We start from the raw sequence: 24,832 nt of genomic DNA on the forward strand, positions 1-24,832 counted from the left end.
CTGAAATTAACTGAAATGGAATTTCAGTTTTTTCAGAGCTTCAATCGATCACCCGATCGATTGAAGGGTCTCAATCGATCGGGCGATCGATTGGGACCCAACTCCAATCGATTGGGAATGTTGATTTTGGCTGGAAAAGCTTATTTTCAGCATTCTAAACCATCTTTAGTCTAGGTAACCATTCCTTACCCCTCAAAATACATTTGTATACATTTAGGGGGAGTTTTCATGTTGAAAATAAGAATGGATTGGTTAAGGAAGACTAAATAGAGATTTATGTTGAGGTTTGGTTTCAATATTGAATTTATGAACCTCAAAACTTCTAAATTTGGGTTTCCTAAAGTTTTAGGGATTCCAAGTCATTGTTGGTGCAATGACAGAAGTTACCTGCATGTCTTTAGGGGGAGTTACTCTTTAAGGACATGAAAATCTAATTTTCATACACCTTGGAAGGTGGTTAACCTTCTGTCGTGAAAATGCTCAAGGTTGGGCATTTGACTACAATAGAGAGTGGATATCTTCATTGTTCAAGTGGTGCATGCTCATGGACGAGCATGTGATAATAATGAAGGGTATGAGACCTTCATTTGAATCGTGTGTGACCACAACAAGTGGCTCTGACACAACAAGTGGTATTCACACAACAAGTGGAATCATGTGTGAATACAACAAGTGAATATACGAAGTGGTATATGCTCAAGGATGAGCATTGAGAATAATGAAGGGTATGGGACCTTCATTATTGTGTTGTGAGCAACGAGTGAAGTTGTAAACAACGAAAGGTAACTCTGCAGGAGGAGAGTTTGCCCAAAGACTGGGAATGAATTTGATGTGTGCAGATAGGGGGAGAATGAAGGTTTTAAGTTAGACCTTCATTATCTAAGAGGAAGTTTTCCCTCATAGAGGGAGAATGTAGGGTTTAACTTACGTCTTCATTACCTAGTGGCATGAAGAAGGTTGAGGCTATGGGATTAGCCTAGCTTAAAGAAGGTATTGTCAAACATCAAAAAGGGGGAGATTGTTGGTGCAATATTTCCCAGGTCAAGGTTGACCATGTTAACTGAGCTTGAATTGAGTCAAGCTCGAGTCTTGATGTTATGGTTTCGATGTTTGACAATACATGTAGTCAATGCATGAAGATTGCAGGTGCAATTGTTCATGTGTGAAGGAGAGTCAAGTAGGTCAAGGTTGACTGGATACTTGACAGGAAAATGCTGGTGAGTAAAGTCAGGTGAAAGACCTAACTGGGAAGTTAGACAATGGGAAATCCTAGTGAGTGAAGTTAGGTGAAAGTCCTGGTGAGTGAAGCCAGGCAGATGAAAGACCTAGTGAGAGAAGCTAGGCAGAAGGAAATCCTGGTGAGTGAAGCCAGGTGAAAGACCTAGTGAGTGAAGCTAGGCAGAAGGAAGTCCTGGTGAGTGAAGCCAGGCACGAGGAAATCCAGATGGATCAAGGCTGATCGGACATCTGGTGTTGGAAAGACCAAGTAGGACAAAGGGATTGACCGGATACTTGGCACGAGGAGGAAAGTCCAAGTAGGTCAAAGGGATTGATCGCATACTTGGCACGAGGAGAAAAGTCCAAGTGGGTCAAAGGGTTGACCGGACACTTGGTGAGGGTGTCCCAGTAGGTCAAGGGTGACCGGATGCTAGGCACGATGAATCAACAGGTCATGGTTGACCAGATGTTGGTTTAGGAGGTTTTAGACTTGATTTTGGGAGAAATCATGACCTGGATCGATTGGCTCATGCCCAATCGATCGGCCGATCAATTGGGCGAGTCTTGGCGACAAGCCTCCTCCCAATCGATCAGTGGATCGATTGGGATGAGTGCGCGATCGCACAGAACAGCGCTGGATCGATCGGTCGATCGATCCAAAGCCCCCAATCGATCAGTGGATCGATTGGGAGCTGCGATTTCGCGCGATAAGCCCTAGATCGATCAGCCGATCGATCCAGGCAATTCCCGAGAGCACAGAGACGCTCTGGATCGATCAGCCGATCGATCCAAAGCCTCTCCGATCGATTGGGAGCAATCCAATCGATCGGGATCCGACCGTTGGCGATGGATAAAGTCGTTGGCGTGTGATTCCTTCGGTAGTGCTCGCACTGTTCACTCCCGATCTACACAGCAGCTTCTTCACAGCGTTCTTCCACTCTCACTGCCAGTTCTTGAAGGATCTTGGAGAGACATCCAAGTTAAGAGGCGTGACTACAACAAGAAGAAGAAGTTAGGGTTAGGGTTTTTATTGTATATCTTGTAAACTTTTGTTTATCCTGTATTTCCCTTTCTTTTTCTTGTACTGAGAGTGTTGTAGGGCTTCTCCGCCTTTGGTAGTAACTATAAAGGAGTGTTATTCATATTGGAGGGTTTGTGAGTGCGTGGATTGAGCAACGAAGAGCACGACGAGCGCACCGAGCTATTCACCCCCCCTCTCTAGCTACATAATCGGACCCAACACAAAGATCCATTCATGGACGAAGGAGGAGTCGTATGAAGTGTTGGAGCATGGATGGCTGCCGGAGTTCCATAGCATCACAGAGCAGCGAGAGGGATCAGATTTGGCGACCTTTAGTGGTCGTTGAGCTAGGTCGAGACCGAAAGAGGAGCGAAGCGCATGTTGGATCCCCAGTCCCCACACTGATTTGGCGTCGAGCATCGATACCGAATTATCGCAGATGGCCGAGACACGGGAGGATGCATGTATTGTGGATTACTGGTGGGAGACACCCGAACTGACGATAGTATGGGCAATGACAAAGCGTATGAATGTGTGAAATCTATGTGAGAGATACACGACTTTGACCGATATACGATTGAGTTGGATTTGTGATGAATTTTACTGTGATGTAGATTGATGTACCTAGGCGTACACCAACCCTATACGATAATCGAATTTCCACAACTGATTCGGCAGTTGTCTGGAAATAAAGTATTTGGGATCATTTGTACTTTTTGCCTGCACGGTATTTTTTTGGTAATCTATTTACCTATTCGTCAAAAAAAAATAATAATAATAAATCATCACTTGCTCAATTCAATTGTATTTCTTCTCATTTTCACGATATATGAAGGATTAATTCGATCACTTCTCATTTATTCATCGAATACAAATTTAAAAAAAATACAAAGAAAAATACACCCATCAAATCATCAATTTCCTTTTCGCCGTGGATGAAACAAACCGATTCCCCTATTGTCGATCTCCTATATTGGCATTGCATTCATCGACGTGTCCTACAAGTGAATTTAATAATCCTTAATTACTTTATCAAATAATGATTAAAAACTTATTACTTACATCGTTAACAGTTTCTCTCAGTCGTCGTACTTGTTCTTAGCGATGTAAATGAATCAAATGATTCGCGTGTTATTTAGAGTTTGGTTCGATAAAAAATTCGTTCGAGTTCGTTCGTTTATCTTATCAAGCCGAGCTCGAATTTGAGCCTGATTTCAAGCTCGACGGTTTTATTGAACCGAGCTCGAGCTTAAGAATATTCGGCTCGTGAACTCACGAACATGTTCGTTTGTCGGCTCACGAGTCAAAAAAAACAAACCTTAAAACGAGCCTTAAATCGAGCCAAAAAAATGAGTTTTCAAACAAGCTTTAAAATGAGCCAAAAAATGAGTTCTAAAATGAGCCCGAGCTTGCTTAACGAATTAGGCTCGTTAACTATGATAATCGAGCTAATAACGAGCTGAGCTCGAACTGTTTACGAATTTGATAATTCCAAAGCGAGCCGAGCTCGAGCCTTGTAATAAAAGTTCGATTCAAGTTCGAGCCCGAATATAACTTAAACGAGTTGAGCTCAAGCCTAATATTGTTCGGTTCGGTTTGGTTCGGCTCGATTCGTTTACATCCCTACTTATTCCTTTGACACTGTTCTAACCTACAAAACCACAACCATCCTTACTAATTAACCTCAATACATCCATAAAGACTAAACTCTGATCCAAACCTTATAACTTATCTATGATAAAACCAATGATTTTCGACTAACCTTATTAATGATGGTGCAAACTACACCTTTAAGTAGTGCAAGCTGGTGTGGTTAAAGATCCCATGTATCTATTGTACTGTCTTCTCCCTCTCTTTATATCCCTTGAATCCGCAAGGCCCACCTCTTCCTCTGCTTCATATTTGTCTTTGGTCATATAGATATATCTCTCCATCTGCATCAAGAAATTTATTTAAATTTTGAGAGATATTTTAATAGTTTTTCAGTTATATACGCCCGAGGTGTTATTCTGAGCACCGTGGGCACCTAGCATGGACGCCTGAGTGCAGTCAGGTGCCCGAATCACTTACGGCAGCCCTGCATGAACTCAAGTGTCCATACTGGGCCCACACGGTGGGTGCCCAACATAAGATGAAGGACCTTGGTGAGGAAGGGTTCACCGCGGTCGAGGGTGTAGAGAATGGCGATGCACCTGCGTCCGTTGAGGGTGTGCTCCGACGGCGAGTTCCAGTGCAGCTACTTCACAATTAAACGTACTTGCTCCCGTCGATCCGCACACTTCCAGCGCTGCCTTCGAACATGAGTTGCCAGATTGAAGATTCAGGATCAAAATCGTATCATTCTCTTTTTGGCGTAACCAAAGTCGATTTTTTTTCATCGGATCACTCACCAAGATGTCGTGGTCGCCATTTTGTAGCACGCAACGATGGGGCGGTAGGAACGGCGGAGGAGGCCCAGGAGGGGCAAAACCTGGACGCGCTCGTGGGAGAGGTCCACCGGCGACTGCATTCGGCCTTTGCAGCAGGCCGTCCACCCCCAGTGCTCTGGCCCCACCTCTCTCCCTTTCTGATAGCTGAACTCCATCTTGTCATCTGCAATCAAGGTTTTGATTATAAATCCACATCAAGTTCAAATTTTTTAAGCGTGAATTAAGCTTGCTCACGTAACGACTTCTTGAGAGCTTGCGATGTGAGATTGCAGGAGGAGGACGAACAGGACAAGGAAAGCAGAGAGGCTCGTGAGTCTGATGTTGTGATCCGCCATTGATGACTGATATTTTAGCTCCTGAATGAAAAAGAAGAAGACGCATACATATGTACAGATCAGCGGGAATGAAGAGAGCTAGTGAACAAAAAAAGTAGCAAGCAGGGAGATTACTATCTTTCTTTTTGCACATTGATCATGTCCGAGAATGAAGAAGTGGTAGACTTGAATCGTGGTTTTACGGTTGACTGGATGAAGACTCCTCACTATCTTATAAAATCAGGAGCGTTAGTGTCAAGTCAGAAAAGGGTTTCCGACGTTGGTCCTCCGACGCTCAAGTCAATCCTCGGCTCTGTGGAGAAAAATAGTAGAAATGAACAGTGGCCTAGAGCGTGTAGAATAACAAGTATCGCATATCTTCGCTTGTAAATAGATCTCTCCTTTTATATTATCATTGAAATGTCTGTGCACGTATCTTAAAATATATGTACGTTTTCCAAAACGTTATAATAAAAGATAGGTCAAAAAATGTCCTTGACACATTTTCTTAAGTGAGCACGCAAATCTCTGACGTGACAAACTAAAAGCTTCTAAAGTACTATTTGCTTGCTAGACATTCTCTGCTGTTGGCGGCACAAACTTCCAAAAGAGCACGACAAGAAATATATGTGCGTCCCGCTATAGGCCAATCGAATTCCGCTCGACCAAGACGTCGTCAGTTCGACCATATTGTATGGAGCTATCGTTGGTTCTTCACTCGACCTTACTGTTGTCGGAGAGAAGTATTGCATTTGATCGGATATGAGGTCTGATTGGCCAAGAAGGTGGTCCGGGTAACTTAGCGTTCGGCTCATAAACTCAACTGCAGGTTGTGAAGGGTTGTCGTCCAAATGGTTCGGTCGACCTTTTACGTCCGACCTGTTCCGATGGCCCAGTCGGCCTTTCACGTCCGGCCGACTTTGCTGGTCCACTCAGCTAACTTTGCCTAATCTGCACTCTACGGTCTTATAATCCACCTGATCCTGTGATTCTGACCATCTGACTTTGACCTTTATATCAGCCCGTCTTTATTGCTTTAATCCATTTTAGGGGTCATCTTCATCACTTTATCACACATGATTTCTTTTTATATATTTTTTTATGGGATGCATTAGATTTTTTGATGGTAAAAAGAGAATACACTCGCCCAGTGAGATTTCTTGATTGCACAGCGAGGGTAAGAATATATACTTACATATAAAACTGCTGGATGAGTTGTTCTTGCACTAGGAAAGACAACATGCACATTTATTCGTTTTTTTTTCTCTCCTTTTTTATTTTCTTTATAATATATTCAATTTTAATTAATCATTTCCCTTCTAAGCCTCCAAACAAACTATCACACACAATGCTATAATTATAAATTATCTTATGGAAAGATATTATAATTAATGTGGACGGTTGCTATTTCGATCAAATAACGTGGATAGTCAAGTCATGGTCACCGATCAACGAATGATTTAACTCACACATTCACCAATGCTTGTTGGTGCAAATGATGAAGAAGTCTTAAAACGCACTTCAACAGAGTGTTACACTAGTGTCGGAGAGATCCTGATAAGCACTTCAACACTCAAGTTAGAATTTACTTGAGATGATACGCAAGAAAAAGAAAGAAGATGGAGAAGGAGAAAATAACCCAGTGGGGTCATAGAAAAGTTTGGATACCTTTCCATTACCTTCATAAGTGTTTATATAACTGTTGAAAGAGCATTTTTCATGTTAGCTATTGCCAAGCATGCTCCTCCATCTTCCTTTTATGAGCCAACCAAATGGATCAAATCCGACAACCATTAGTTGACTTGTTATTTACTAAGCGTCACGTGTTTGGAGAGAAGCATCTAGAAGACCAAATCTGATAACCCTATAATCGCTTCTCCATTCATCTAGGAACACTGTTCTGGAGTATTTGCAGAGAAATAATTCTCAATAATGGGATGGTTGCATGACCTCCCTACTCACATGCCATAGGCCACGTAGAGTGTGTGCCTGATCTAAGAATGAGAGAATAAGGCATTGAGGTTGGTGTTGAGTGGCCTTGAAATTAAAGTAAATGAAGTCAACGACTAAGGCCGATGCATAGGTGGTGCTAGGATCTTAGACTAACCCGGAGTAGATGTCGACTACTAAGGCCAAAACATAGGTGGTGTTGGGATCTGACATTGAGACCTAGAAGATGTTAGTGACTGGGTTAAGCCATTTGAGACTAAGAATTAGCGGATGCCGGTGACTAGGTTGATCCATCTGAGACTGAGACCTGGAGGGTATCATTGATTGGGCCAAGCTAGGTAGATAGTGCTGGGATCTAAGACTGAGACTCGAGGGGTGTCGACAACTGGGCCCGAAATAGGTAGATGCTACATAATATGAGACTGAGACCTGGAGAGTACTGTCGGTGACTGAGGCCGGATTGGGGTTAGGATCAGGAGCTGAGATAGGTGTCATTGTAGCTGACTTGTACCTAACCAAACTTAAATCCCTGGGATGAGCTTACTAATAGAGTTGTCAAACGGGCCAACCCACGGTAGGATGGGTCAACTCACCAAAAACCCAACATCTGGCGGGGCGAGCCGACCCACCATCCCGACGGACTATAAAATCTCCAATCCGACCTAACTCAAGGCGAGTTATGGGTTAGGCGGATCAACCTACGGGCCTATAAAAAAAATAAAAAACAATCGATCAATGAAAAATGATCACTCCTAACAGATAAGCTTACTGAGTTTGATTGCGACGGCAAGATCCTGGCCATAGGATGCAGCCACTCCTTCCTCACAGCAGTCAGCAATATGCTGGTTGTAAGGGACCCCTTGGACTCTGGGAGCAGGTCCATCACGGTCGAAGTTCGCTTGCAACACAGCAGCATTAAGGGATATTCATATTTCCCTTGAACTTAGTGCAATCTCCTAACCTGGTAACTCTTTGGTATGTGGTCTAAGTAGTGAGCACCCACCACACATTGTTAGTAACTTTGCTAATTTTACTTCTTATTGAAGTTTCATTCTATTTTTAGTTTATTTAGAAAATTGAATTACAAAAAGGACTAGATTGATACTAAGTACTAACCACCGATCAAGATAAAGATGAAAAAAAATCGATCAACATGAAAAACACCAAATCACATGTTTCCAAATTCCAAATTTCCAAAGAAGACTCCATATTCATAACCCATATTCTTCACTCTTCAATGACTACAAGACTTAGACTATAACACATAATAATTAAAAGTTAAGATTTAAGAGATTACATAGCAATAACCAAAGTACCAAACACACCATAATACTAACACATAAAATTAAAAGTTATGACCTAAGAGATTACATAGCAATAACCGAAGTACCAAACACGCCATGACACCAGTCACTACGCAGTAGTTAAAAACATAAAATAAAATTGAAATGGAAAGTTCAATATCTCTAATACTCTCTGAATGAAGGAACCTAAACAAATAATATAATATTTTTTAAATTTCATCAATAACTGTTGGTTGCTACTCGAAAAACCTAGAGGTTCCACTGTACAAAAATTTTGTACAAAGGTCTGAACCTTTTCCTAACTACCATGTGTTCTTTTAAATTAAATTTTGGATCGCCTGCGGAACTTAACACGTTTGATCCAAAACTTAATCTATTTGTTCTTTTAGGTTTTGACTTGGATCTCCTGCGGAACTTAACACGTTCGACCCAAGTCACCTTAAGTTATTAATTCCATTAAATATTAATTTCCATAATTGGTTCCCAGTACTGACGTGGCGAGGCACATGGCCTTCTTGGATATGGGATCAACCACCACCGACTAGACAAAACCTTTTATGGAAAGCTAATATTTAATTTCCTAAAATAACTTTAGGTTAACCGAAAAGAACAATCAAATCACAAGGAAAAGAAAAACAAAAAGAACACTATATCGAAAACAAATTCGAAACTCTAGAATCGTATGCCTCTTGTATTTAGTATTATTTCCAAAAATAACTAGTATGATGCGGAAAGAAAAAATACTAGTTATACCTTTTAGAAAAACCTCTTGATCTTCTACCGTATTCCTCTTCTAACCTCGGACGTTGTGTGGGCAACGATCTTCCGAGATGAGAACCACCTTTCCACCTTCCTTCTTTCTTCTAGATTTCGGCCACAATAAACTCCTCCAAGGATGAAGAATTTCGGCCACCACCAATGCTCCAAGGGATGTTAGAGACGAGGCTTGCTTTCTCTCCTTCTTCTCCTTCCTTGATCCGGCCACAAACAAAAGCTCCACCAAGAGATGAGTTTCGGCCAACAAGAGGAGAGGAGAGAAATAGGGCCGGCCACCAAAACCAAAGAGGAGAGGAAAGAAAAAGAATAGAAGTTCACCTCTTGAAGGCTCCTCTACCTCCTCTTTTATAATCCTTGGTTTTGGAAAATAAGGAAATTTTAATAAAAACTTCCTTAATTCTTTTGCCATGAAAAGGAAAAATTTATTTAATTAAAAATAATTTTTCTTCTCACAATTATAATGGCCGGCCACACCTATTCTCCAAGCAAATAAAAATTTTAAACACAAATTAAAACTTCCTTATTTGCTTCCGGAAATTTTATAAAAAATTTCTCCAATAATTTTAATCCCTTCATGATTGGTAAAAAGGAAATTTTATAAATTAAATCTTTCTTTAAACATGTGGATAATTTCCGGAAAGTTATCTCTAAAAATTAAAATCTCTTTTCAATCTACAAATAAGGAAAGATATCAAATCTTTTATTAATCTTTTGTAGAAACTAATAAAAGAGAATTATTAATTTTTAAACTTTCTTTTAAATCATGAACATGGTTAAAAAGGAAAGTTTTTACCAAAATTAAAATCAACCTTTTAATCTACAAATAAGGAAAGAGATTTAGCTCTTCTCTTAATCTTTTGTAGAATCTTATAAAAGGAAAGATTTAAATTTTTAAACTCTCTTTTAAATCATGTTATCCACATAAGAAAAATTTTAAAAAAAATAAAAACCTTTTATTTTAATTTGGGCCGGCCACACCAGGCTTGAACCCAAGCTAGGGCCGGCCACCTTGAAGCACCCATGAACCAAACTTTGGCCGGCCCTAGCTTGGTCTCCAAGCTAGCTTGGCCGGCCCCTATGGGATGGGTAAGAAGGTGGGTATAGGTGGGTATAGTACTCTATAATTAAGAGGCTACGATAGGGACCGAGAGGAGGAATTGGTTTTGGTCTCCCGATGAAATTAAGCATCCCGTGTTCGCCCCGAACACACAACTTAATTTCATCAATAATAATTCATTCCACTAAAGAACTATTATTGAACTACCGCACCAATCCCAAATTACATTTTGGGCTCCTTCTTATTATGAGTGTGTTAGTCTCCCTGTGTTTAAGATAACAAATGTCCACTAATTAAGTAAGTTACTGACAACTCACTTAATTAATATCTAGCTCCAAGAGTAGTACCACTCAACTTCATCGTCATGTCGGACTAAGTCCACCTGCAGGGTTTAACATGACAATCCTTATGAGCTCCTCTTGGGGACATTCTCAACCTAGATTACTAGGACACAGTTTCCTTCTATAATCAACAACACACACTATAAGTGATATCATTTCCCAACTTATCGGGCTTATTGATTCATCGAACTAAATCTCACTCATTGATAAATTAAAGAAATAAATATCAAATATATGTGCTTGTTATTATATTAGGATTAAGAGCACACACTTCCATAACAACTGAGGTCTTTGTTCCTTTATAAAGTCAGTATAAAAGAAACGACCTCTAATGGTCCTACTCAATACACTCTTAGTGTACTAGTGTAATTATATAGTTAAGATAAACTAACACCTAATTACACTACGACCTTCCAATGGTTTGTTCCTTTCCATCATGGTTGTGAGCTATTGTTTATAATTTATAAGGTACTGATAACATGATCCTCTGTGTGTGACACCACACACCATATTATTTATAATATAAATTAATTGAACAACTACATTTATCATAAATGTAGTCATTTGACCAATGTGATTCTTATTTCTAGATAAATGTTTATACCAAAAGCTAGGCTTTTAGTATACATCCTAACAATAACATCATCCCGATCAAAATCTTCTCCTTTATCTCCTTTTTCTTCATCGATATCCTCTTCTAGAGTATTTGATTCTTGCATAGATAATGATATTTTGATACTTGCATTGTCTTCATTAAAAAAAATAAAATAACAATAAACTAATATATCAACTAAGTCAAGAACATAACTAAAATAAACAAAATTACCAATAGCATAACCATGTAGCCCATTGCGAATGCAAATAAGAGCTTGCACTTTTTCATAAAGGGTGCAACTTCTATACTTGATAATCACACGAGCACCAATGGAAAAAGCTAATTATGATGCGACAGTAGTTATAGGAATAGCTAAAACATCACATGCCATTAGTGCAAGAGTTGGATACCGATGCTTTTGATTCTTCCAATGCACCAAAATATCCAAATCTTGATAATATACAAATTCAAGTTTTGACTCCTCCAAATGAAGATCCAATTGAGATTTTCCAACACTTGTAATTGTTTGGCTCTTATATGTCATCATTTCCTATATTAATTGGAATAGTAGTGACAAAAAAAATAGAGAATACAAGAAAAAAATATTAGAGTACTTACATCAAAGATTCTTTTGTTCTTTCATTTAACTACAACACTTTGCGAAAGTGTATGTGTAGTAGAAGATTGTGGTTGTGAAGAACTTGTCTAGTTAGTATCAGAATACTGGTCAAAAAGCTTATACAATTTTGTCTTCATAAGATCCATCTTCTTTTTGCATTTAAGAGAATCACTTTCAACCTTTGAATAAAAAAACTCCAACATTGAAAGTTTTATTCGTGGGTCAAGAATAGCTCCAAATGCAAGCACCATGCTATATTGAGTCCAATACTTGTCAAACTTCTCCATCATTCTTTTACACATACAACTTATCACCTCATCTTCATTTGATAAGTTTTCCTTTAACAAAACTTCAATCTTTCAAACTTGCATAAAATACAAATTTGATGTAGGATAAGAAGAACCAGAGATCAAATTAGCAATGTCATAAAATGGTTCAAGGAACTCACATATTTTCTCTCCTCTTTTCCACACTTCACTTGAAGGACAATATTTATAATTCTTATCATTGAATTAAAGAGAAGCAAAAACTTTTTTATATTTGATGGCACTATCCAACATGAAATATGTTGAGTTCCAACGAGTAGACACATCTAATCGCAAGCCAATACTAGTATCAATGTTACTAATTGCTTGTACACATTCTCCAAACTTTTTCATCCTAGCCTTTGAACCTTTAACATACTTGACCGACTCTCTAATTTTATTTACAACAATAGTCACCACTTTCAAACCTTCTTGGACAATGAGATTCAATATATGAGCAGAACAACGAACATGAAAAAATTCACCGTCATACAATAAACTATCATGCAAAGAGAGTTGCTCTTTCAAATGAACTTGCATGTTATCATTACTAGATGCAGTATCCAATGTCAAAGAGAAAACCTTTTTGTCAATCCCCCATTCCTTCAAATATTCAAATAATTTTGCAGCTAATTCAACTCCCGAGTGTGGAGGGGGCATATGAGAAAAACTAAGTATTTTACTATTTAATTTCCAGTCATTATCAACAAAATGGACAGTCAAGAAAATATAACTCTCACTAGTGCACGTCGTCCACAAATCTGAAGTTAAACAAACTCTATTCTGAACCGTAGTCAAAATACACTTAAGCTTCTCTTTTTCCTTCAAGTAGATTTGGTTAATATCAGACACAAGAGTATTTCTAGAAATGCAAGCAACATCAGGATTTATGTACTTCATCTAAGCTCTAATACCATCATACTCAACAAATGAAAATGGTAAATCATGTATGATGATTGCACAAGCCAGTCGCTCACATGAAAACTTTTGATTTATTTTCTTAGACCGCATCTTTCCATCTTAATCAAGAACCATTTGTCGTACATCATGGAACTTTAATGTCACAAATTTTAAGATGACACCACAACGTAGAAGTTCCATATTGTTTATCCCCACACTTATACTGTTTTTTACATCGAATACATTCAGCTTTATCTATATTACCAATTCCTTTGATTTTCTTAAAATACACCCAAATATCATAAGTTTCTTTAGACCTTTTAATTAACCCATTGTCATCATGCTTAGCACTTTCCAATTCATCATCTAAAATAATAATTTGCTTTTGAGAACTAGAGTCCATTTCAAAATCAATCTGAAATACAATAAATAAATTTAATTTATGATAAAATCAATCAAACAAGAACTCTAAATGCTAATAGAAAATAACCTAAATTTATTTTTTATGTTAGCCCTGTTGATTGCAGAACAAATGCAGAACAAATCAATCCAAAGTACAATCCAAAGTCAAAACACACAATGACACAAGATATGTTGAGTATCAAAAGAGAAAACTAGTAACCTGGTATTTGCATAACAAATGCTAAACATTAGGGAGTAGCCGAGTAGGGACTACGAAAGTATGAAACTAGTGGGAAATAGAACGAAATTATGAAAGGAAGCAAAAAATCTTACCTCAAACAAAACTTGGAGGCTGCCGAACTTGTGGGATTCAAGTTGGGAGATTAGCGATTGCTGAATTAGTGAATTCAAGCTTGTCGTCTATCGGAGTTGGGCTGACATCTTTTAGTTTGTTTGCACTCTGTATCTCTACAGGTTTCACGCGGCTACGGGGAGTCGAGGACTCGGGGAGACACTAAGGCAGGCACGCGTGAGGCGGAATGTCGTTCTGCTTCACGGCCACAAGGAGGCACTGGTCGACGGCTGCTGATGAGGCAGGCCGCAAGCCCACGGGTGTGTGTGAGGCTATGACTCTGGGAGTGAGAGGTAGGCGGAAGATGGTGTCGGTCAGTCGGTGTCGCGGCGAACGAAGGCGGTGTCGCAGCGAACGAAGGCGAAGCGTCAAATGAAATTGTGAAAATAGAAATAGGGTTTTAAGTTTTAAGTACTATTTATGTTTTATAATTATCGCTAAAATAGATTAATAATAGAAGAAGAGAGTTAGAAAGAGAATGTATTAATTCGGCAATTGAGTTATCACCGTTAATTAATATTTATAAGTCCTAATATATTTAGAAATATTTATTGATATTTTTGTTAGGCCCATGGGCCAACCCGAGCCTGCCGTGGGTTGGCACGCTCGGACCCGCGACCCGCGCGGGCTAACCCATTTAGGCCCGCCAGATGATGGGTTGATAAATTTTCAATCCAACCTATTTAAATTATTCGACAGGGCCAACGAACCCAACCCAAATTGATGGCTCTACTTACTAAGTCGGTTCAATCAAACTTGAGTCTCATTTGAACAGAGTCTAATTCTCTTTGGATCATATTTGACCCATCTTGATTTTAACTAACTGATTAGCATGACTTTTGACCACACGGGATATGTGGGGACTGTTAGGGCTGTAAATAAGCCGAGCCGAGCCGAACTTTAGGGTGTTCAAGCTTGTTTGATAAGATAATCGAGTCGAGCTGAGCCGAGCTTAAAATGAACCAAGCTTTTGAAATGAGTGTTCAAGCTTGGCTTGTTTTATTTTTTATGAGCTTGAGCTTGTTTGAAGCTTGGTTTGAGCTTGGTTCGTTTAGATGTTATCAAGCTCTCAATTCAAGCTTGGCTTGAGCTTGGTTCGAGCTTGGCTTGAGTTTGGTTTGAGTTTGGTTCGTATAGATGTTATCAAGCTCTCAATTCAAACTTGTTTGATTGTTTGAAACTTGTTATTGTTTGATTGGTTATTAAAATTGATAATTTAAATTTATTTATTTATTTTATTATTTATTTAGCATATTGAAAAGAATTTTATTAATAAATATGGTTCGTGAACATTGTTCACGAACGTTAACGAGCTGAACACATATGTGTTCAAGCCTGTTTGTTTAGCTTAACGAGTTGTTCAAGTTTGTTTGTTTAATTAATCTTATGCATATTGAACGAACATAAATAAGCTCTTACCAAGCCGAACACCAAGCTTGTTCACGAACGCTTAGTTCATTTACAGACCTAGGGACTGTAGAAAACTGTTATATCACAAGTCTCTCATTCAAATCTAGTTGAAGGAGGTACAATCCGACTGATTGGATTGTGTTGAGTTGTCGTTTCACCCACCGACGTTGATCTGTCCAGAATGTTGAGCTGAGATGTTTGCATACCAACGAGACCACTGCATTAACTACAAAAACGTATGACAGTGTCGGAGTTCACACAACCTCGGATTTGATGGTAGCGGCACGTTGGCGCCTATCTAATCTCAACATCTGACGGTTGCATTTGAACTATCTTAGAGGTCGATGGATCGCTTTGTAACCTATCATTGTTGTGCTTTAATGGTGGAGTGAGCTGCAGCTGTGATAGGATCTTGTGACTCCCTTTTCGTCATCCAACGATTCGAAAGGCTAATGTGACAATCCTCTGTGGTGTTGCTAAAGTATATTATGTTATTTGAAAGTCATGTCACCTCCATTCGCTCTCGCTACTTCTCGCCTTCGTCTTCTCCACTTCTCACCTATCAGCGCAATAAGTTTACCATTTCATTTTCTTCATTTGTGCCTTTCCCTTTGCTCTCATGGCTACCAGCAACCCGTTGAACCGTTGGTATGAGTCTCATCAAATTTTATTCACAAGGGATGTAGAAGCGCAACTTTGAATATCTTATTGTATCCTAGTCGATCATAAGATCAAGATTTCAATGTCAAAAAATCGATCATATGAACCACCTCAAGAGTATATCACTTGTTGCCAAGGTCAACTAGCAAGTGGTTTAAGGTTTCCGATCCACCCCTACATTTAAGAGCTTAACACAACTTCCGAATCTCTCTCCCATAGCTTACCCCCAACTTTTACCATTGGATCTATACTATAGACATCATTTTTTGATCATATCAAATTCCACTCAACTCCACCATCTTCCACTATCTTTTTTTTTATCCCTGAGAGACAAAGCCCCAATGTTTTTACTTCGTCGCTCAGTCAAGGTGTAGTTTCCTTGGAGAGTGTCCTTCACACAAGGGGTGGAAGAGATACTTCATTTTTGTCAGCCCCTTCATTCATATACCTGATCAACCTTCTGGCGCGACGACTTACCAGCATAGCTGTCGTGGGGCCATTTCAAGGAGTGGACGTATTTGGAAACAATCTAGATCCTAGTGGGATTGAAGTTCAATGTCAGACTATTGGTGGAGAATATAGCCTTTCTCTATCGGGTCGGGCTAAGTCACAATCCGATCAACTTAGACAACTGAGTAAGACGTTGCTTCCTTCAAACTTCCCCTAACTTTCTTTATTTTTGCCCGTTAAATTATGTTTAGTACGTCAATGATCAATATCCTCCGCAGCTTCACGCGATGCTTCAGTGTGTTTGCCTTCTCCTTTAAATGCAGCAGCAAGCTCACTGCAACGATCAGCTCCTCGAGAGAGGAAGAAATCATAACTTTAACTCCCAACTGCGATATCAAAAATGAGAAATTCTAAACAATGATTGTCAATGAATTACCAAAATACGAGTGGAATGTAAGTTATTATCTCTAATTGTTGGGCTTAATTGTAAGTTATGCATATGAGTACAAACTGAACTCATTAAAGTGATTTAACTTAGGTTTATCGAATTTCAATTGTTGGATGTAGACCTTATATGTGTAGAACCTATAGTCCTGCATCTATTATTATCTATATGATGATAATAGATGTTCAGTATATATATGGACTTATAGTCCCGCATCTATTATTATCTATATAATGATAATAGATGTTCAGTATATATATGAACTTATAGTCTCGCATCTATTATTATCTATGGGCGGATAATAGATATCCACTATATATAGAGTTGGTCCCCAAGGGTTTAGAGTGAAAATCTTGATAGAGATTTTGGTTCCCCATTGACCTAAAATTTTTTGGCACCGTCACCCCTAAGCTTCTTGGAAAACCTTCTTTTTCTCTCCGTTGCATCTTCTTCCACAAGCATTATTTCTGGACGACGCTAAAGACAAGAATGACTCTTCAATCATGTTCGTTCCTTGTCATATTTGTTCTGGTGTTTTCTATACGTGAGTTCTTTATGTTTTTAGAATTGTTCTTGTATTTTCTATATGTGAGTTCTTTATGTTTTTAGAATTCAAGCGGCTTAGATTTTATCAGAACTATCTAGACTAATACCATGTTGAGATGCCTTCCATGGATCTCCAACTTACGTAGTTACTTGTGGTTACTGAAGAATTCTTCCACCCCAATTGCATTTCGCAGAAGAGTCTTTATCTCACTCCAATACTAGTGTTGACCTTCAATCGACAAATACTCCAGCTCCGGTAGCTTCCCCACATCCACCATCGTCACATTACCTAACGAACACTTAATCATTCAACTTGAATTTGAGCTTAATGGATAGGAAAGTTGTGATTTTGGTGTTGTGGAATTCACCTTCACTGTTTGCATGGAAAGCCTCTTTAACCGATGATTATGGCCGACTCGAATCTGGTAAAATCCTTGGATATCAAGGTCTTGAAGCCTCGACGAGTTCAGATTTAGGGAACAATGCACTGTAAAATAGAGATCCAACTTGCATCTCTCCAATCGCTCCAGTTCAATCGAGATCGCGCCTTCCGAACAGCATCTAATCAGGATCAAGTCAGTGAGATGGGGGCAAGCACGAATCACGTCAGCCAAGTGTTCGCTGAGAACAATGTCGTCGACCATCTCCAATCTGCACAATCTCCTGTGGGCGGGTAACCCCCAATTGGGAGAAGAAATCAAGGAGGGTGCCAGAGCTTGAGAGACTCTAACCCTTCGGCGAGGTTGATGCAGTCGAGCCCGCCGTCGAAGAAGTCCACGCAGAGATCTAGGGTTGTAAATGAACCAAGCGTTCGTGAACAAGCTTGGTGTTCGGCTTGGTAAGAGCTTGTTTATGTTCGTTCAATATATATAGGATTAATTAAACAAACAAGCTTGAACATCTCGTTAAGCTAAACAAACAAGCTTGAACACATATGTGTTCAGCTCGTTAACGTTCGTGAACAATGTTTGTGAACAACATTCACGAACCATATTTATTAATAAAACTCTTTTCAATATCCTAAATAAATAATTAAATAAAATAAAATAAATAAATAAATTTAAATTATCAATCTTAATAACCAATCAAACAATTAAAAATTTCAAACAATCAAACAAACTTGAATTGAGAGCTTGATAACATCTAAACGAACCAAGCTCAAGTCAAGCTCAGACCAAGCTCAAGCCAAGCTCGAACCAAGCTCAAGTCAAGCTCAAGCCAAGCTTGAATTGAGAGCTTGATAACATCTAAACGAACCAAGCTCAAGCCAAGCTTCAAACAAGCTTAAGCTCATAAAAAATAAACCAAGCTAAGCTTGAACACTCATTTCAAAAGCTTGGTTCATTTTAAGCTCGGCTCGGCTCGGCTCGGTTATCTTATCAAACAAGCTTGAACACCCCAAAGCTCAGCTCGGCTCGGCTCGGCTTGTTTACAGCCCTACAGAGATCGAGGGAGCGGAGGGATCGGCTGCAGAGGGCGAGGCAGGGGACGAGGCTGCGACCAAAAAAGGGGCAGTGGATGGCGAGGTCCTCAAGGGAGGAGGCGGCAGCGGAAACCATGCGTAAGATGTCGGCGTCGGTAGGGCCGCAGGGGTTTCGCCTCCTTGCAAAGCCTTGCTGAGGAAGTGGATGGAAGGGATGAAGGTGGTGGCCTCTCGCCAACGCCGGGAGACTTGGGAGCAAGCGGCAACGTCTCTGGCGTCGCTCAGCCTGGAGAGGATCCGACGCAGCATATCGTCTGGAAGCGACTCCATCGTCGCCCTCTCGCCGGGAAAACGACGACTTTTTTCCTCGTCATCGTTTCCAGGGACATCGAAGAGGTAACCTGCCTTTCTCGGCGAAGCATATTTGTTTCGAATTTATTTGGTCTTTTTTATAGAATTTTAGGGTTTAGAGTAAAATTGGCGCTCTGCATCGACATTGGACGCAATCAGGGGGCGTTTGGTTTAGGGGAATAAGAGTGGGGAATGAGAATGGAAATCATTGATTATCATTGTTAATGTTTGGATTATAGTAATAGGAATACAAATAAGGGAATGAATCCTTGAAATTGAGTAATAACTCATTCAGTCATTCTCATGTACCTCCCTTTCAATGAGTCATTACCCTATTTTCATCAATCAAAATATTCCCTTATTCCAAAAATACCCTTGACCTAAAACTAAATTTTCTCCCTTAATATCAAATATCAAAATTTATTTATTTATTTTTTCTTTCATATCACTTCTCTCTCCTTGTTCTCTCTCATCATTTTATCACACACTTTCTCTCTCCTTAATCTCTCCTATCCCACTCTCTTTCCTCTTTTTTTCTCATTATACTTTTTCTCTCATCATACTATCTCTCTCCTTAAACTTTTCCATTGCACTCTCTTCCTTCTTTTTTCTCATCATACTTTCTCTCTCATCATACTTTCTCTCTCTTTAATCTCTCACATCACACTCTCTTTTCTCTTTTTTTCTCATCACACTTTCGTTTTTTTTTCCTTCGACCCCCAGTCACCTATCCTGCCCAGCATTAACCGTGATTTACTCCCTCTGGAATCTTGTGGGGCCAGGGCCAGGGAGTCGCTAGGGTGGCGGTTCCACCTTTTGCCACACTCCCTCCTTTTTTTTCCTCAACACACTTTCTCTCTTCTCAATCTCTCCCATCACACTCACTATTTTCTTTTTTTCTCATCACACTTTCTCTCTCATCATAATTTCTCTTTCATCATACTTTCTCTCTCCTCAATTTCTCTCATCACACACTCTCTCCTCATTTTTTCTCATTATATTTTCTCTCTCTTCATCCTCTCCCATCATATTTTTTCTCTCATCATGCTCTCTCCTATCACACTCTCTTTTCTCATTTTCTCTTATCACATTTTCTCTCTCTTCATTCTTTCTCATTACACTTTCTCTCTCATCATACTTTCTCTCTCATCATTCCATCATATTTTTCTCTCACATTCATCTTTCTCTCACATCTAATTTTTTTCTCTTATTTTCCTTTAAAGGTAAAAAATGAAATTTTGATCTATTCCGATAGAAAATATACATCTAACCAAACATTACTTTTAAGAGTGATATTTATACTCATACTCATTCTCATTTCACAATATAATTATTCTCATTCCGATTTCTATTCCTATAAAAGAAACAAACGCCCTCTCAATTTAGTTCCTCTCCCTTCACCTACCGAAGCATATTTTCTGAAGAATATAAATACATGTATGTTATATTGTCATCTTCTATTTTTTAAAAAAATATGTATTTTTTTATAAAATAAAAATAAAAAAATACGTAAATGAAACGTAACCTAAATATTTCTCTTTCTCTTCCTTCCATTAATAAATTTTCACTCATCTCATCCGAATAAACCGAATAAAGGGTTAATTTGATATTTTTCCAATTTTTTGGGTTTTTTTTAGAATTTTACTCTCTGCATCGATCGACGTGATTAATTTTAAAATATAATTAACCTTTTAAAAAAATGAAAAGATTTTTTTTATTTTTTTCAAATGCCAATGCTTTATCCCAGGCCGACCCGTATCCGGCCAAACATTTAGGCGGGTCGGATCGTATTCAAACGAACGGTTCCACCACCACCTGACTCCAATTCACGTGGTCTCACTTCAATTGTATTCCTTCTCATTTTCGACCTATAGAGAATTAATTCCACCACTTATTCTTATTTATTCATCGAATAAAAACAAGAAAAAAAAACAAAAATAAAAATACATCCATCAAATCATCAATTTTATTGTTTCTGCGGGACGAAATAAACCTATTCGCCTATCGTTGATCGACTGCACTGGCCTTGCATTCATCGACGCGTCCTGCAAGTGAATTTAATAATCCTTAATTACTTTATCAAATAATGATTAAAAAAAGTATTACTTACATCGCGAACAGCTTCGCTCAGAAGTCTTAATTGTTCGCTTGATACTGTTCTAACCTGCAAAATCACAACCATCCTTACTAATTAAACTCAGAGCCTTGAATATAAAATTAAAATAGATAGAGATTAAAATCTAATAGGATATACGTCAGTTCTCTAAATATAAAATTTATCTTATATTTTACATAAAAAAAATTATATTTTTTATCTAAAAAAATAAAATTTATTTTTTAAATATTAAAATATTATTTAATTTAGAAGAGAGAAAAAATAAAAGGAATAAATTAAATAATAAAAAATAAATATTACATAAGAAAGAAAAAAAAAAAATGTTATTATAAATTATCTAGAAATTGATATATTTTATAGTGAAAATGGATATCTAAATTTAATAAATTAATTTTACTACTTAAAAATTTTAAATTTTAAATAGAAAATCTGAGTAATCTTCATCAATTTTTTTTTTTTTACTAACCTCATTGATAATGGTCCAAACTACACCTTCAGTGCAAGGGGGTGTGGTTAAAGAGCCCGTGTATCTGTAGTACTGATTGCTCCCTATCTCTATCTCGCTTGGATCCACCATGCCCACCGCTTCCTCTACTTCATATCTGTCTTTGACCATATCGATGTATTTCTCCATCTGCATCAAGAAATTTTACTTAAAATTTAAGAGAAATATTTTAATAGTTTTTCAGTTATCCCTGGGTGTTAGGCTGCTGAGTGCAGTCGGGTGCCCGGATCAATTCCAGACGCCCTTCATGCACTCAGCGCCCATCGTAACCAAACCGTATATATGTGAATGAAGGACCTTGGCAAGGAAGGGTTCACTGGGGCCGAGGGTGTAGAGAATGCCGACGACGGCATTGCGGTTGTCGGCGCTCTGATGAACCATGTGGAGCTCCATATCGAATCTGCGAAAAGATTGCTCAGATTTGTTGAATTCGAAGAGTTTGGAGATGAAGGGAGGGGGATCGACGCACCTGCGGCCGTTGATGGTGTGCTCCGTCGGCAAGTGCCAGTGCAGCTGCTTCAGAGCGTAGTCGATTCCGTCGATCTGCACACCTCCAACGTTGCCTTCGAACCGGAGCTGCCAGATTGAAAATTTCAGGATCAAAATCGCATCTTTCTCTTTTTGGCGTGGCCAAAATCGATTTTTTTTTTTCCATGGATCACTGACCATGATGTCGTGGCCGCGGTTTTTGAGCACGGTAGTGACAGGGCGGTAGGAACTGCGGAGGAAGCCCAGGAGGGGCAGAACCTCGACGCGATCGTCAGAGAGGTCCACAGGCGACTGCATCCGGCCTTGACCGCAGGCCGCCCACTCCTTGTGGACGCGCCCCCAGTTCTCCGGCCCCAACTCACTCCCTTTCTGGTAGCCGAACTCCATGTTGTCAGCTGCAATCAAGCTTTTGATCATAAATCCACATCAAGTTCAAATTTTTAAGCCGTGAAGTTTGCTCACGTACCGACTGGTTGAGAGATTGCGATGTGAGATTGCAGGAGGAGGACGAACAGGACAAGGAAAGCAGAGAGGGTCGTGAGTCTGATGTTGTTATCCGCCATTGATGACCGATTTTTTTGCACAAGAACGAAGAAGAAGACGCATAAATATATGTACAGATCAGCGGGAATGAAGAGAGAAAGTGAATCAAAAAAAGTAGCAAGCTAAGCAAGGGATCCGAGATTACTATCTTTCTTTTTGCACATGATTTATTTCTATATATTTTTTTTATGGGATGCGTTGATTTCTTGCTTGCACAGCGAGTGCAGTAAGAATATTTACTTACATATAAAACTGCTGGATGAGTTGTTCTTGCGCTGGGAAAGACAACCATTACATGCACATTTATTTATTTTTTTGTCCTTTTTTTTGTACATTAAATTTTAAATAATTATTTCCCCTCTAAGCCTCCAAACAACACACAATGCTAGCTATAATTACGAATGGTATTACGGGAAGATATTGTAATTAATGTGGATGATTTATGTTTCAGTCAAATAACATAGATAGTCCAGGCTTAGTCATTGGTGGTTTACCTCGTCCGGAAGTTGAGTCGGACAGAGGTTGATCGTGTTGTCCCCGCTATTGACGGAAAGTCGCAGAGACGCCTTGTTGACCTGGCGTCTACTGGAAAAGTTCTCACGGGTGAGTGATGAGGGGTGATGACGGAGATGATGAGGCGAGGGTCTCCTGCACACACTTAGACAAGCACCCAGGTCGTTAAAGACCAAGAACCAGGGAAAAAGTCTCCGAGTCAGGCCCTCCGACGCTCAAGTTAGGTACTTTTCCCCAGAAGTACAGTGAAACGAAAGGACGAAAAGTAAATAACAAAATGTGAAAAGATGAGTGAGCGTACCTGTGTAGAGACAAAGCCTCCCTTTTTATATGGCAGTGGGTACTTCTGGAGTCTGACAAGTATCAGGGAATGTCGGGTGTCAAGATTTGTCTGGCGGTGAATGACACATGACATCTTCCTATATGTCTAAGGAGGGATCGGTGGGCAATGAGCCCTAGACCGTTAGCATATTCCCTGACATGCAGTGATTATTCTCTGACGGGTTGTTACGATTCCCTAACTTGATTGTCGTATAGTGTATGCTCGCCCCGGTCTGTTAACCTTAGACTGAGTCCTCGTACCTACAAATCTTGACCTGCAGGCACAGACCTGCATTCCCTGACGCATTCCTTGGTTTGTGTTTGTTGTCCCGTAAATCCAGATCTGTACGTCCAGACCTACATTTGTCATTCGGTCAATCTCGGTAGATCTAGACCTGCGCCTATCACCCTGCCAATCTAGGCCTTCGCTTGTCGTTCCTTAAGTCTCGTCCCGTACACACGACCCTGCTCCGCATTTTATCCTGTAAGTCCTGAATCGTACGTCCTGACCCACATATCCTATTTTGCATGTCTCACCCTGTAAATCCCGACCGGTAAACCTTAGTCCGCTTACCCTGAACTGTATGTCCTGGTCCGTATGTCTGGCTCTGCATGTCTTATCCTGTGAGTCATGACTTGTACGTCCTGGTCCGTATATCCTGTTCTGCATGTCTTCCTGTATCTTGTAAGTCCTGACCTGTAAGCCTTAGTCTGGCTATCCTGACCTGTATGTCCTGGTCTGTATATCCTGACCTGTATGTTCTGGCCCGTATATCTTGACCTGTACATCCTAGTCCGTATATCCTGACCTATACATCTTGGTCTGTGTCTCATGTTCTTCCTGTTTTACCCTGTGAGTTTTGACCTGTATCCTGTAAGTCCTGACCTGTATCCCGTAAGTCCTGACCTGTACGTCTTACCTTCCGAGTTCTTACTCGCCATGTAGGCCTAACTCCTGAATGCCACTTATGTCCGACTTGGATCGTCCTGTAATCTGGACATTTAACCACCACGTAGGGCGGACTTTTGACCACCACGTAGGCTGGAAATTTGACCATCACGTAGGTTTGACTTCTGACCGCCTCATGGGCTTGACTTTTGACCGCCTCGTGAGCTTAACCTCTGACTGCCACATGGGCTTGACTTCTGACCACGTCCGCTATCCGACCCCTCTATCATGCACCGTATCACAATGGTCAATGGACGATTCAACTCACACATTCACTGAAGATTATTGGTGTGGATGACGAAGAAGCCTTGACGTACTTCATCGGAGGGTTAGACCGGCGTTGAGGAGATCCTAGCAAGCCACTCAGACATACATAGGCATGGATATGAGTATGGGTATGAAAATGGAGAATTTGATTCATTTTAAACCTTGTGTTTGGTTGATGAAAATAAAATCAAAATTTTGGAATGAAAGCTAAAAATTTGGATAATGATGAAACTCATCTCCGATGTAAATAAAAATGAAAA

The 24,832-nt window shown here is 39.6% G+C and overlaps 1 protein-coding gene across 1 annotated transcript; it reads right to left on the minus strand.

Moving 5' to 3' along the window:
- Positions 1-20,821: 20,821 nt before the first annotated feature.
- On the minus strand, positions 20,822-22,542 carry LOC122048731 (alpha carbonic anhydrase 7-like). Its single transcript, XM_042610262.1, has 7 exons — positions 22,446-22,542; positions 22,157-22,374; positions 21,960-22,066; positions 21,788-21,890; positions 21,452-21,619; positions 20,980-21,033; positions 20,822-20,914 (listed from the first exon to the last, which is right to left on the minus strand). The coding sequence occupies exons 1-7, from the start codon at positions 22,540-22,542 to the stop codon at positions 20,822-20,824; spliced, it is 840 nt and encodes a 279-aa protein (XP_042466196.1).
- Positions 22,543-24,832: the final 2,290 nt, after the last annotated feature.

The sequence above is a fragment of the Zingiber officinale genome, chromosome 2B (genome assembly GCF_018446385.1).
Source record: "Zingiber officinale cultivar Zhangliang chromosome 2B, Zo_v1.1, whole genome shotgun sequence".
Taxonomy (NCBI): Eukaryota; Viridiplantae; Streptophyta; class Magnoliopsida; order Zingiberales; family Zingiberaceae; genus Zingiber; species Zingiber officinale.